The 14,295-nt window shown below is 65.0% G+C and overlaps 1 protein-coding gene across 2 annotated transcripts; it reads right to left on the bottom strand.

The window, feature by feature from the left end:
* Nucleotides 1-146: 146 nt before the first annotated feature.
* Nucleotides 147-5,503, bottom strand: XPNPEP2 (X-prolyl aminopeptidase 2). Of its 2 annotated transcripts, none has more exons than XM_068205071.1 (20): nucleotides 5,094-5,503; nucleotides 4,895-5,005; nucleotides 4,752-4,815; nucleotides 4,468-4,572; nucleotides 4,242-4,328; nucleotides 3,995-4,141; nucleotides 3,799-3,900; nucleotides 3,610-3,691; nucleotides 3,044-3,239; nucleotides 2,839-2,928; nucleotides 2,627-2,736; nucleotides 2,463-2,540; nucleotides 2,314-2,385; nucleotides 2,152-2,212; nucleotides 1,896-1,965; nucleotides 1,678-1,782; nucleotides 1,234-1,293; nucleotides 979-1,055; nucleotides 764-856; nucleotides 147-490 (listed from the first exon to the last, which is right to left on the bottom strand). In XM_068205071.1, exons 2-20 carry the CDS (start codon nucleotides 4,961-4,963, stop codon nucleotides 290-292), a joined length of 1,869 nt encoding a protein of 622 aa, XP_068061172.1. In that variant the 5' UTR covers nucleotides 4,964-5,005; nucleotides 5,094-5,503; the 3' UTR covers nucleotides 147-289. The 2 variants fall into 2 exon arrangements, with proteins under 2 accessions (XP_068061172.1, XP_068061171.1); XM_068205070.1 differs by having other exon boundaries at nucleotides 764-862; nucleotides 5,094-5,500.
* Nucleotides 5,504-14,295: the final 8,792 nt, after the last annotated feature.

The raw sequence follows: 14,295 nt of genomic DNA, 5'->3' as shown, positions 1-14,295 counted from the left end.
TTGAAATTTGCCCAAATCCATCTCCCCACTGTCGGCGCTGGCTTGGTCGCCTCAGGGCTGGACAAGGTGGCACAAGCAGGGTCCCAGGGGTGGGGCTGGGGACCGGGCTCCAGCCCTAACTCGCCGACAAGGCAGCGCGCAGCACATCGGGCACAGCAGGGCGCAGCAGGGCCCGCCTTGCTCTTGTTTAATCACAGACGAACAAATAGAATACACCAGAAAAAGGGAAGTGAGGGCGGGGGAAGACCCGGCCGTGGTGGGAGGAGGTGGTGGGGCCACGGGTGCGGGGTCAGGCCCCCAGCCCGCTGAGCAGCACCGAGAGCAGCGAGGCGAAGGCCAGCGTGCCCGCGGCGGCGGTGCCGGCGCTGCTCACCGGGAAGGGCTCGGTGCTCTCCTGCAGCCAGGCGTACGCCTCCTCCAGCCGCTGCCGCCGCAGCTCGGGCCCCACGTGTGCCCGGATCCTCTCGTAGTAGGAGTTCAGGTAGCGGATCTGCAGCCAGGCACCACGGGGAGCTGTCGAGGGGTGGCCTGGGTGCTGCCCCTGCCTTTGGCCTTCCCCGTCCAGCTGCCCCACACCCTGACCACTGGCCCCACCTGCAGAGCTCATTGCCCCTCTTCATCCATGCACCCATCCTTGCTCTGTCCTCATTTACCCACTCCAGCCTCATGCCATGGTCCTGGCTTTTTCCTGCATCCACCCCCCAAGCCCGGGTGCTGACCTCGCATCCCTGCTCTGCTCCCCACCACGAGCACACCCCTGTACCTGCTCTGGGGACAGGAGGCTGAGTTCGATGAGATTGCGGTCATAGGGCACCAGGGACACCACCTCGAAGGTCAAAAAAGGCTTCTCCCCGCTCTGGTGCTGCCACAGAGAGGTGTCATTGGGTGTCCCCTACCCCCTTGGAGTTGTCCCCACCCCTGACTCGATGCAGGCCCCCATGGTGTGCCACCTCTGTCACCCCGTCCCCATTGCCCTACCTCAGTCTGTGCCTCCACCACGAGGGTGACGTCCTCAATGCGGATCCCAAACTCGCCATCCTGGTAATACCCGGGCTCTGAGGGCCGGGAACATGCCTGGTGAGCCCCCAACCCTAGGGGCTCTCCCAGCCCACCCCAGCGGGGCTGGATCTGGCCCCTGAGTGGGGCTGAGAGCTGACACCGTGTCCCTGGTTGTGCTCTGTGCCCAGGGCTGTCCCAGAGAGCCAGGGTGCCAGTCGGGGTGCTGGGACATACCAATGGAGGTGAACATGCCAGCCTCCAGTGGCATGTTGTTGGACTGGAAACCCACGGGCCCTGCAGGGACATGAGGTGGGTTAGAGTTCTGTGGATGGCATGTGCTGCAGGGACACCCCAGCAAGGAGCAAGGCGCCACACCGGAGAGAGCCACGGGGCCAACACAAGGACACCCCAGCAAGGACCGCAGAGCCACCAAGGCAAGGACTATGGGGCCACCATGGCAAGGACCACTACAAGGACAAGGATCATCCCAGTAAGGACCTTGGGACCACCTCAGCAAGGATCACAGGGCTGCCCTGGCAAAGACTGCAAGATGTTGCAAGCAGGGATTTCCCTGCTCCTTATAGAGGCTCTGCTGGGAAGCTCCCAGTGAGCTCCTGTCCTCGTCCCTGTCCCCATAGCTCAGCCCACATGCCCAGCACCAGTGCTAGTGGCACCTACACTCATGGACTGAGAGGAAGTTGCCAATGCCGTGGCCGGTCCCATGGCCATAGTTGAGTCCAACATCCCAGAGTGCCCGGCGGGCGAAGGACTCCACCGTTCTCCCTGGAAAATGAAGAGGTGGGATGGGGGCCAAGGAGCCTATGGGGCTCCCCCATGCCCTCCTGCTCCCTGTGCCAGGGGTTCTGTGCAGGGCCAGTGCTGGGTTTGGCACCCACCTGCTGTGTTGGATGGGAAGACGAGGCGGGAGAGGTCAATGTTGCCCATCAGCACACGGGTGTAGGCTTCCTGTAGGGCATGGCAGGGGGGGAGTGTGGTGGTACCCAGACACCCACCCCTGCACATCCAGCCCTGGCTAGGACCGTGATGCTGAGTGCCATAGGGAGTGCTGGGCAGTGCAGGGGGATGCTGGGCATCTCAGGGGTGCCCTGGGCAGTGCAGGGGGATGGTGGCTGACATGGGAGGGGCTGGTACCTTCTGGAGTGGGGTGGGCTCACCCCAGTGCACTGTGCGAGTGATGTCTGTTGTCCCATCCCTGCAAAGATGGGTCATAAAGGGCTGATACAGCCCCAGCGCTGGCTTTGGGGGCCCCTGGATGTGGGGCTGTGGTGGGGGGTCCCGTTCAAAGCTACACACAGATATTGCCCTCCAGTGTCAAAGAGGTACATCTCTCTCGCAGACAGTGTCCGGCTGCTCCCGTTGGAGGGGCTGTGAGGGGAGGGGGGTCAGAGTCATCTCCCAGCTGCCCATTGCCCACTTCCCCCTGCCCACTGCCCCAGCCATACCTGTAGTGAGCCAGCGCTGCGTTGAGCCCGCTGGCTGAGATGGACTGGAAGCTGGGCCCACGGCTGTGCTCCTGGGCCCTGGAAGGCAGCAGGGAGGAAGGGAGGTGCTGGGGGTCCCCGGCTGCCCTTCACTGGGTAGGGCAGGCCCCGGGGGCGGCACTGACCGGCGAAATGCATCGATGTGCTGAGCCCCCGAAAACTCGTCCACCTGCCCCTGCGGGACTGTCTTCTCCAGCCACAGCAGGTACTGGATGACGGCCACCGCGTCCCGGACCTGGGGATGCCCGGTGACAGTGGGGAGGGGACATCAGCACCCTGCTTCCTCCGGTCTCCCCCCGGTTCTGCAGGGGACCGTGGGGAGGGGGACAGCCCTTACGTGCGCGGCTCGCAGCATCTCCTGCTCATGGGGGTTTTTCACAGCCTTGGCCATCATGACAGGTGAGTAGCTCTCCTCCAGCAGCTTCTCCTGTGAGGGCAGGCAGAAGGTGGCACAGCTACCTCTCCCCTCAGGTGTCAGGTGACATGGGGCCATCCCCGAGCCTGCAGGACCCACATGCCCCGTGGCCAGGTTCGGTGCCCACCTGGGGGATGATGGCGTACAGGCCGTAGGTGGTGTACTCGGTGCCCAGCCACACGGTGACGTTGCCCTGGGCGTAGCTGTGCAGGTGGGCGCTCACCTGCCCGTACTCCTGCAGCTCCACGCACAGCGGCCCCGGGCAGCCCGAGCGCAGGGACTCCCGCGCCTCCGCCGAGAGCCGGGACTCCTCCACGAACAGGCTGGGGAGGGAGCGGGATGGGGCGGGCATAGACGTGGTGGTCACCTGCTGCCTTTGGTCCCCCCGAGTCCGGCCACGCCAGCAGAGAGGAGGGACCTGGGGGGCTGTGAGGGGATGCTGGGCTGGGAATGGGAGGAACTCAGGCTGTGAGGAAAGGGAGTGTGCCGTGCCCTGGGAGTGAGGGGATGGATTGGGAAAGATGTGTGGCTCGGAAGGAGCTGGGCATGGCAGGATGGGGTGGCTCTGGGGATAAGGGGCAACTGGGCTGAGAGGAGGGGTCCCATGGAGGCTGGCTCAGGAAAGGAAGGGTGGAAGAGGGGTGGGTGGTGAGCCCCCTCCAGGCCCCGTGCCCACAGGGATATGCTGCCCACCTTATGGTTGTGTTGGTCAGGAGGGTGTAGGAGTAGAAGACAGGGTTGTAGGGGATGTCATCTCCACGGAGGTTGAAGAGCCCTGCCAGGAACGAGACCTCTGCACCCGTGACTACCACTGCCCTCCAACCCCCAGGGTTCGAGCCCACGGTCTCTGCATGGCCCCACCATGGCACCGTGGGCACTTACAGGCTGTCTCCTCCAGCCCCGACAGCAGCACGGCTGTGGGGCGCCGCACGTGCTGCTCCATCCGCTGCCGGATCCCAGCCACCTTCTCCTGCCAGCTCCTCCCTGCGAGTCGGGCAAGTGGTCAGCTCAGTGCAGGGACCACCGCGGCCCCAGGCTGGGGATGCTGTGGGTGAGCTGTGGGAGGCTGGGGTCAGACCTGTGAACTCTGCTGGGAGGCTGTAGATCTCACTGGAGGAGGGAAGGGGTCTCTGGTCACCCCATGCCTGATCCACAAGGTTGGTCTCGAGGGGGAGCAGGGTCCGTCCGGAGCCATGCAGAGCCCGGCTGTAGCTGTTCCAGGTGTCTGGGGGGTGAGCAGCCCGCAGGTTTGGGCTCCTGGTAACTCCACACCCAGGGGCTGCCCTCCCGTGGGCAGGGTGACCCACAGTGTCAGCCAGCCCTACCGATGGAGAAGAGGAAGGGGTCCAAACTGACGTTCCCCTCCTCGGGAACCGCCTTCAGGATCCACATCCCGATGGACTCGATCGAGACTGCAGGAGAGAGCTGGGTGGCACCGCGGATCTGCACTGCATCCCGGCCCACGCTGAGCCCAGAGGCGGCTGTGGCAGGGCCTGGGGGGGTCCCTGGGAGCAGGGAGACTCAGAAGGCCCCCATCCTGCCCCCACTGACTCGTCCTCTGCAGCTCCCAGTTGCAGTCCATCTCCCGCTCTGCCTGGGTCCAGTAGCGGCTGTCAGTCCACAGGGCAGCCTTGTCCTGCGTCACCACAGCGGTGCCTGGGACAGGGTTGGGGGCTCAGGGGTCACCTCTTTCTCTCTCCCGGCAGCTGGCAGGGACCCCCAGCAGCTCTCAGGGAGTGGGATCGTGCTGTGCACATGGATCCCAGGAATGAGGACCAGCAGGCAGGTGCCAGCCCCCCCGAGCAGCGACCCGAGGGTTTGGGGGATGCGCTCACCTGCAGAGCCGGTGAAACCAGTGAGCCAGCCCAGCCGGGCGTCCCGCTCGGAGATGTACTCGCTCTGGAGCCGGGATGGAGCCGTGAGAGGTGGCTGTGGGCAGGGAGCAGGTCCCCGGGGGTGCGGGAGACTCCCACCTTACCATGTGGGCATCCGTGGAGGGCACAATGTAGGCGTGGACGCCGTGGGTCCGCATGATGCCCCGCAGCATGGCCAGACGCGCCGTCGTGTTGGTGGCTGTCGGTGGCAGGTACTGGTGGCACAGGGACACGTGCTGGGACTGGGGGGGACCCCGTGCCGGGGGTCTCAGGAACAGGGAGGGGGAGCAAGGCAGGGCTCACCGGTGGGTCCGCGGAGCAATCCCGGATGTCATTCCTGGTGGAAGGCACCCGCCCTGCAGCACAGCCTGCGGGCACGGCGACAGCCAGGAGCCTCAGGCTGCAGCCTGGGGGCCTGCTGGACCTTTGCTCCAGCCCGGAACTGCACCAGGCAGCTGTGACCCTCGTCCCCAGCCCCAAACACCAGCCAGCCAAGCTTGGGGCTTTTTGCAAAACCCGGTGGTTTTAGCCTCAGAAATCGTGGATGAAAAGCAACATCATCCCCTGGTTCAAGAGGAGATAAATCTCCCGGTGCCCGTGGTACAGTGGGATCATCATGGGGAGCAGCTGTGCCCAGCACGGAGCACAGAGGGTCTGGCAGGAGCCTGCCTGGAGCATCCCAGCCCCGGGGCTGCGGAAGGAACTGGCTGACGGTGGGGCCATGTCCAGCTGGACCTGACTTTACCCCAGGGCTGCTTGGCACGGGGTGCCACCACGGGGTCCCACCACGGGGTCCCACCTGGGCTCTCCATCACCAGCTGACACCTGGCCTCTCTCTTTGGGCCAGGGGCACACAGCTTGGGTCTGTGGGACAATGCGTGATGGGGTCATCCTCAGCATGAGGGGCTTTGGGTACCAGGTGTCTGCACGCTGGGTCTGCTTCTCGCCTGCCCCAGGCCCATCCCTGAGGCAGCCCGGCAGGGTGAGCCCCGCGACACAGTCTGGCTCCTTCGCTGGGGTGGACCCACCTCTGCTTCACCCAGAGCTGCGGCTGGGACATCCCACGGTCTGCACATCTGGTTCCCGGGGTCCCCAGTCGTGCCGCCCCACCCCAGCGCCCCGCCCGCCCTCTGCCGTACCGTGGAGCAGGAGCGCGCAGGCTGCGATCCAGAGCGGGGGGGACATGGCTGCCCTGGCCAGGCGCGGCGGGCACCAAGGGGACACTGTGCGTGACAGGTCCCTCCTCCTGTGCCTTTGCCCCAGGGGCAGAGGGATGTGGAATGGGAGGGACGAGGCCTCACCGTGGGGAGCAGGGTTTGTTGTCCCTTTGAAAAGTGAATTCCACTGCTAAATAAAAGCAAAGAGCAGAATCAGCACAAAGTCCAAAGATCCTGCAGGAGCAGAAGTGGGAGCGTGCCAACTAAGCCTGGCACCACCTGATGGCCAGGGAGAGGTCAGGGAAAGGCTTTGCTCCCTGGGGAACCCCTGTGTTTTGGATCTGTGGAGAGCTGACATGGGATCTCTGGGGTGAGGGCCAGATGCCCCCCAAGCCAATCAGCCCTCAAAGCCATCCCTCCTCCTCCACAGGACACGGAGCCATGCAGGGGGGCACCAGCCCCTCTTCAGTGCCTGGGACCAGCAGCCTCTGCTGAGGCTGCACAGGGATCTGTGCTCCATGGGAGGATCCTGCTGGGATGTGCCCTTTGTCCCTCCAGGCCCATCAGCAGCACACCTCTGTGCATCTGCTTTGCTAAAACCTCATTATCTTCATCATAAGGAGCCTTGACGCTGAGGGCTGTCACTTTGATTGCACAGCTACTTCCTCCAGCGGCTTTAATGACTCTGGTTGTGGAGAGAAAGGCTGGGAGAGGGGCAGACCTGCTGCCACAGGCATTGGAGGTGTCCACCTCTGGCATGGACACAGATCTCCAGGGATGAGTGCACGTCCCCACCCAGGACAGGTCATGGAGTCGCAGATTGGTTGGGTCTGGAAAGGACATTAGAAATCCTCTAGTTTTGATCCCGCTGCCGTGGGCAGTGACACCTTCCACTATTCCAGGTGGCTCCAAGCCCCTTCCAGCCTGGCCTTGGACACTTCCAGGGATGGGGCAGCCACAGCTGCTCTGGGCAACCTGTGCCAGGGACTCCCCACCCTCATAAGGAAGATTTTCCCTCCTCTATCTAATCCACACCAACTCTCTTTAATTTAAAACCGGCCTGCCTTGATCTGTTGCAATGGACCCTGCCAAAACGTTTGTGCCCACAGATTCACATCCCCACCCTCCCAGGTTTCCCAGAGCACTCCCTACAGGGTCGCTGCTCATCACAGCCCATGAAGATCTTTGGGATGTGCCTCCCTCTTCCTGGGCCTGGGGTCCCTGCACCCCAACTCTCACAGGCTCGGCTCAAGGCCAAACAAAGCTGGATCTCTGTGGGGACCACGAACCCTCCAAGCTGCTGCCTCTTTCCAGTTGCACTTCATGGCTTGTTGGGCACACAGGTACCTGTTGGGCACGCACCTACCCTTGCAGTGACTGTCTGGCTGTGTCACCACTCTGACTGTCCAGCTGTGTCATTGAACTCTCTGGCTGTGTCACTGTTCCGACTGTCCAGCTGTGTCCCCTCAGGGACTGTCTGGCTGTGTCCCCACACTGTCTGGTGTGTCCAGCAGTGTCACCATTCCACCCGCCGTGACACCGCTCCGACTGCCCAGCTGTGGCACTGGGACCCTGCTCACCACGAGGTGGCACCAGGACTGCGCCGTGGAGCCGCAGACCCTTGGCCCGTGTCCCAGTGTCCTGTCCCGTGTCCCACTGTCCTGTGTCCTGTCCCTAACCAACCTGCAGCTCCGGCAGCGGCAGAGCCGGGAGCACCCCTGGCCACCCGCTCCCTCCGGCTGAGCCCTGGCACGCTCATGTCACGAATGCCCTCGGGCTGCCTGTGCCTGGCATCACCCGCTGCTCCCCGCTCTGTGAGAGGAGCCCAGGAAGGGGCAGGGCAGGGTCCCCACCAGGGGAAAGACAGGGACGGGTGGCAGAGGGACTCCAAAGCTGCTGCGATTGTTACGCAGTTTCCCAAGGATGCGATGCGGTGCCGTGGGGACAGTCAGGCAGCACTTTGCTGCCATCCTGCTCCTTAGTGACACGTGTTAATGGTGCTTCGTCCTCCCTGCCGGGGGCTGCACTCCTCATCCCACGGCTGCACTCCACTCCCGGGGGTCCACACGGCGAGGGGGTCCCCACCCCCTTTATTCCTACCCTTCGAGCTCCACCCTGCAGTGCCCTCACACCCAGTGCAAAGCGGTGCCATGGCACCCTCAGCAGCAGTCTCCTCCTCGCCCAGCACGGGGGTGGCCCGGGCCGTCCCCGGGGACCCCCGGGCCGCGTGTCGCTCCGACCAGCGTCAACCGGACGAAGCTCCTTGGCCGCCGTGCGTCCGGTGGGGCCCGTCCCTCCCGCGGGAGGTTTCCTCGAAGACGAGCCGGAGGAAGGCTTTGGGGGGACATCCTCCCTTTGTGGGCTATTGTTGGCCTTCCGTCACCTGCAGAGGCCGCGGGGTGACTCAGGCCGGGGAGACGCGCCCGGCAAACAGGACGCGGGGAGGGTGTGCGGGCGCAGGAATGCGGAAGCCGGTGGTGGCACCGGGATGCTGCCAGGATCCCTGGGGGTGCCCTGGCAGGCAGGGTGTGCCCAGTGATGCCTGCCCAGGGATGGGCTGGGGCGTCCTCCCTGCACCACAGAGCTTGGCAGCCGGGCTGCGGGGATGAGGCTGCGGCTCCTCCTCCCCCTGAAGAAGCACCCCCACTTTGGGGGTGCACAGCACTGGTGGGAACAGGTTCAGGGGATGTGCCCCTCCCGCGGCACCACAGACGTGTGGGGCTGTGCACATGGTACCCACACACCAGGTACAGCCCTTCCTCAGACCCCCCCACTCCCCCTGTAGCCCCTCCTAGAGCCCCCCCTCACACCCAATACAGTCACCGGCCCCTCCTAGAGCACCTCCCTATACCCATGCCCCCATACAACTCCTCCTGCTGTCCCCCCATATGCCCCTCTTTGCCCCCACACCCTGTCAGGGCCACCACCCCCCTCACCCCGCTGGCAGGGGCTCTCTCAGGGTGCAGTTGTAGTTGTCATCCACCTTTCTGAGGGTTGATCACACCCACCTTTGTGGAGGCACACCCTGGCCAGGTGCCCCCAAAGCTACTGCAGCACTGCCTCCTCAACTGAGCAGGGAGGGAAAATACAAGGAAAAGATCAAGATAAAGATCAGTACATCACCAGGTGCAGGCATGCGTCAAACAGACTCAATTTGGGGAAATTAATGGAATTTCATAAAATCATGGAATAATGGAATGGTTTGGGTTGGGAGGGACCTTAAAGCCCATCTTGTACCAAGCTCCTGCCATGGACAGGGACACCTTCCACTATCCCAGGTTGCTCAAAGTCCTGTCCAATCTGGCCTTGGACACTTCCAGGGAGCTAGGGGCAGCCACAGCTGCTTTGGGCAGCCTGTGCCAGGGCCTCACCCCCTCACAGCCATGAATTTCTTCCTAATATCTGATCTAAATCTCCCCTTTTATATATTTATCACCAATCAAATCAGAGCAGAGTAATGAGAAAAATCCCCAAACCTTAACCCTTTTTCCCTCCCCTCTCTTCCTCCTGGGCCCAAAGTCATTCCTGATTTCTCTCCCTTCTCTCCTCTGCAGTGGGGACTGTGGGCAGTTCACCACACACCGACCCCTCTGCAGACACTGCCTGGCTGGGGGCTGGAGGGGACAGTGGGTGGGCAGGACAGGCCCCTGCCCCCTTGGGTGCCGGGGGAAGGGGGGCACTGGGAGGGGTTGCGTGAGCCAGGTGAAGTGGAGGGTCCCAGAATCTGAGGATCAGGCTGGGAGGGGGGTCCCAGGACTAGGGTGGAAGGGGACATGCTGGATCCAGGCTGTGCAGGGGTCCCATGCCAAGCTGGCCGCTGTGTTAGGGTCTGGGGGCCATTCTGAATATGGGAGTCCCAGCACCATGCGGGGTAGGGAGTCCTGGACCAGGCTGGGCACAGAGGCCGGGGCTAGGCTGGGAGCCGGTCCCAGATTCGGGCTGGATGGTGGTCCCCGCACAAGCTGGGGTGGTCTCAGAGCACTGGGGACGCGATGAGGGGACTGCGGGCGGGGAATCCCCCGGAGGATGCGCCGGGGGAGGATCAGGCAGCAAGCCGGGATCGGGGGAAACCCGCGGAGGTGTCCGGGCGGCGGGGCGGGGCAGGGCAGAGGGCGGACACGTCCCCCCCCATCCCGGGGGCCAGATGACGGGAGGCGGCGGGGCCGGGCCGGGCTCTCACCGCCTACAAATGCGGCTCCCCCGGCGGCCGCCCCCGCCGCCCCCCGCCGCCCCCCGCCATGGCCGCCCCGCGCCGGCTCCTGGCCCCGCTGCTGCTGCTGCTGCTGCTGCTCGGGCTCGTCCTGGCCGCCCCCGGTGAGAGCGGAACACCCGCGGGGACCCCACGCCGGCAGCGGGGAATGAAGGGAGGGAGTGAGGAAAGAGGGGACCGAGGGGACCGCGGGGACCGCGCCGGGGTGGCCGCGGGTTGGGGGGCGCCGGGATCCGCCGCCGCTGGGCTGGGGAAAGACAAAGCACTTTCTTTGGAGCCAAAAACCCCCCAGTCCCCGTGCAGAGCGGGAGCGTCCGGAGCCGCGGTGACAGTCCCGGGCATCGCCGGGTCCCGCAACTGGACCCACGCCGGGCACGGCCCCGGCTGCCAACCGACCCGCGGGGGTTCTGGGACAGGAGCTGGGACCAAAGCATCCCCGCCAGGCACCCAGGGGAGCAGGACCAGTGCTCAGGGAGCAGAGCATCCCGGCCAGGGGCTCCAGGGTCCCGGGGGAATGGGACCACTGCTGGGAGCACCGGCACCAGGCACGACGGGGGTGCGGGAACCGGCTCAGGGTGAAGGGCTGAGGGTCTCGGTGGCACAAATAACGGGGTGGCTGTGGGGAGGGCAGGGGCCGAAAGCAGAGGCTGAGCAGCCCCATGCCCCGCGGGGCGGCTGCTGGCCGTGGCCCACGAGATGGCCATGCTTGGCACAGGAAGCACTTGGCACCGATGGCTCTCGTTGGGGACAATCCAGGAAAGCGGCCGGCCCGGGGCCAGGCAGCCCCACGGTACTGCCGTCCCTGTCCTGCGTGGGGGCACACGTGGCTAACGCTGTTCCTGATCTCCTTAGGGCCACTGGGGAAGGCGCCGGACGGGAAGGATGCCCAGAGTGGCCTCACCCGAAGGCTGGTGCGGCCGCGAGGTGCACGCCGTGGGACCGGCCAGCGGCCCGGGGGCTGGCGGAGGTCCCGGCGGCCCCGGCCCCGGCTCTCCCACAAGGGCCCCATGCCATTCTGAGCCAGGTGAGATGCAGCGGGGCACGGGGGATGCGGGCAAACGTGTGACGGTGCCATGAGGGAACTCTCACGTACTTGGGCTTGCTTTTGTTGCAGGGCTGCCACCAGCCTTCCACGGACACGGCTTCCACTGCTCGCGTCGCGTCCTCGCCCGATCTGCTCATCCTCCGGCCCTCCTGAGCCTGGGGTCCCCCCCGTAAGCCCTCGGCTGGCCCCACCTGCTCCCGGCGGTTGCCCCTGGTGGCCCCGGTGCCATGTCTGGCACTGCAGGTGCTTTCTGCCCCTCCTCACTGCCTCGCAGGGCCGGCTGGACGGGGGTTGCCTGCAGAGGGGTCAGGGTAGCTACGATGCCCTGTCCCGGTGGGCACGGGACTGGCTCAGGCATCGGCCCGCTGGGACCACGGGCTTTGTGCACAGCACTTTGTCAGGCAGAGCAGCTTCTCCTCAGGGGCCTGTGTGCTCCCTCGGGGTCTGCCCCAGCCCTGTCTGTCACCCCCACGCCAGGGGGGAGCACACAGCTTTTCCTGGGTCTATTTATTCCCATGGTGCTCATCCCACACCCTGGGTGAGTTGCCCTCCCTTTCCTGCTGGCAGACCCACCTCGTGGTGGAGTGGGGTGCCCACCCAGGACACAGTGTGGGGCCCTGGGCCCCTTTGCTTCATGCCATGGGACAGTAGGAATGGGGGGACACTGGGGTCTCTGTCAAGCTCTGCCATACTCCAAAGGAGGGGCCCTGGCTCTGAGCTGGGCCCTGCTGATTGTCTCCTGTGTCTGTAAAGATTTATTCCATGTAAATACATCTTTATAATAAAGAATTATGATTATTAACTCTGTAAATGCTGATTTCTGGAAGGGCAGGTAGGGGTTGCTCTCCTGTTGGTGGGGAGGGATCTCAGGTGCCTCCGCTGCCTCCTGGGGCTGTCTATAGGCACTGGGGGTCATGGCTGTGGCCATGGCAGCCCCTTTCCCAGCTCACTGCTGCAGAGAAGGTGCTCAGCAAGGAGTGAAGCCGTGCGCTGAGCCTGTGGAATTGGCAAGGAGGGTGGGAAAACACAGGTCAGAGGGGCTGGGAGATGGAGGAAAGGATGCTGGAAGGGCACAGGGATGCTGGTCCTCCTGGGCATCCCTGTCCCTTGTGTTCAGACACTGCTATCCCTGGCATCCCTGTTTCTGGTGTCCCTGTCCCTGGTATCCCTGGCCTTCCTCCCCTACCTGTCCCCACCCCATGGGGCTGGGTGTGAGCAGGACCCATATGGGGGGCAGGGGGGGTCAAGGCTCAGGGGACTGAGGGTCCCAGTAGGACCCTGCAGGTGGGGAGGAGGAGCTGAGCCCTGCAAAGGGATGGGACCCCATGGGACAGGACACCCCCAGCCGTGGCTGGGAAGCTGGGAGAGGGGGTGCCCATGCAAGGCCTCCAAACCCCTCACTGTTTGCAGGGGGCTGCGGGCAGGGGTCGGCAGTGCCGGCGGGGAGGGGGTTAAGGGGCTGTGGAGGAGCGGAAGGGCTGCAGCTGCGGGGCTGGGGAAGCGCCGGGACCCAGCTGGCCTCCATTAGCTCATCCGCCGGGACCGGGAGGGATGCGCTGCCCGGCCCCGCGCCAGCGCTCCGGCCGCGCCGCCACCGCGCCCGCCGCACGATCCGCCAGCCCCGCCACCCGCGGGGCCCTGCGAGCCACCGCTGCCCCACATCCCCACTGCCAGCTGCCCTGAGAGACCCTGCCACCCCCACCCGCCTTCACGGCCACCCCAGGAGCCACTGCCAGTGCCCCCATGATGGTCCGGGTGGGTGGGCGAGGGTTGCCCGCTCACTGCCCAGTCCTGTCCTGGCCCCCATACCCTGCAGCCTCCCAGAGCTGCAGTGGGGCAGGACATGATGTCCCAGCCACAGCCCCCTCCAGCTCTGGGATGTTGGGGGGGTTACCGTTCCTCCACTGCCAGCTTACAGTGCTGCTGCTACTGGTTTGAACTGGGAGGGCTCTCCCCCTGCACTTCAAACCACCCCTCAATGCCCGTGGTCTGTCCCCCCAGCTGCAGCAGCAGGCACCTTGCCCAAGAGATTCGGTGAGGTCCCTGCTGCAGGACTGGCAGCGGGGGGGCCAGTAGACCCCTGGAGCAACTGCCATGGCCGTGGCAGCAAGGCAGCGATGTCCCATGTCCCCCAGGCACCGCCCCAAGTGCTTGGGCTGCAGCCAGGGGCTGCACAGCTGAGCCCTGACCCCAGCCCTCCTGCACCAGCCTGAAAGGAGGAGGCCAGGGAGGACCTCCTGGCTGGGCTGTGGCCAGCCTGGAAGGAGGAAAAGGCTTCTGGGCTGGGAGACCTAAGGAATCTCTGGCTCTTCCTGGCCTGGCCGGCTGCCCAAGGCAGGTGGGAGCTGCTGAGCTCGGCCGTGCTCCCCGTGCCTCGTGTGCCACAGCAGTGCCAGCGCTCCTGTACTGCAACAGGTGGGGCAGAGCGGGCAGCGGGCACAGGGCAGTGCTGGGGACATGAGCAGAGGGGCACGGTGCAGTCCTGTCCCACCTGCTGTGCAAGCAGGGTCTGCCCTGGCAGGGCAAGGATGGGGTCTGCCAGGTCCCAGCTCAGGGAAAGAGGGGTGCCGGGGGCATGGGGAGCAGTCGTAGGAGCCCTGCTGTTGTAGGACCTCTGGCTGTCCCCAGGGGGGGCAGGGAGAGCTCACTGCCCACCTAGGGCGATGTTCAGTGTGGCTGTGGGACACTGCCAGCTCCTCCAGCACCACCACCTGGGTACCACCAGCATCCCTCAGTGCCCACGTTCACGGTGGGCTGATGCATGAGTGAGACCCCTGGAGCTGCACCCCAACAGCTTCCAGGGTCCCCCACAAGGAGGAGGAAGGATGCTCTCCTGAGGAGGAGGATGGGCAGGCCCGGGCTTTGTCCCATCCCCAGGGAGCATCAGAGCTTCCCTCTCGCTCCGGCATTTCCGCCGGCAGTGGCAGGAATGTGGTGGCCGCGGGAACAATGCCGGCACCTAGCGCTGGTCACCTCCGTGACAGCACGGGAGCAGCTGCCCAGGCACAGCCCTGCTCCCAAGGAGCCGGCAGGAAGCAGATGGAGATGACACCGGCCGCCATTTCCTGCGGCAGGACGTGAGGGCTTTCTCCA

This window comes from Anomalospiza imberbis, chromosome 14 (assembly GCF_031753505.1).
Source record: "Anomalospiza imberbis isolate Cuckoo-Finch-1a 21T00152 chromosome 14, ASM3175350v1, whole genome shotgun sequence".
In the NCBI taxonomy this organism is placed as follows: Eukaryota; Metazoa; Chordata; class Aves; order Passeriformes; family Viduidae; genus Anomalospiza; species Anomalospiza imberbis.
This window is presented reverse-complemented; position numbering and strand designations above follow the sequence as displayed.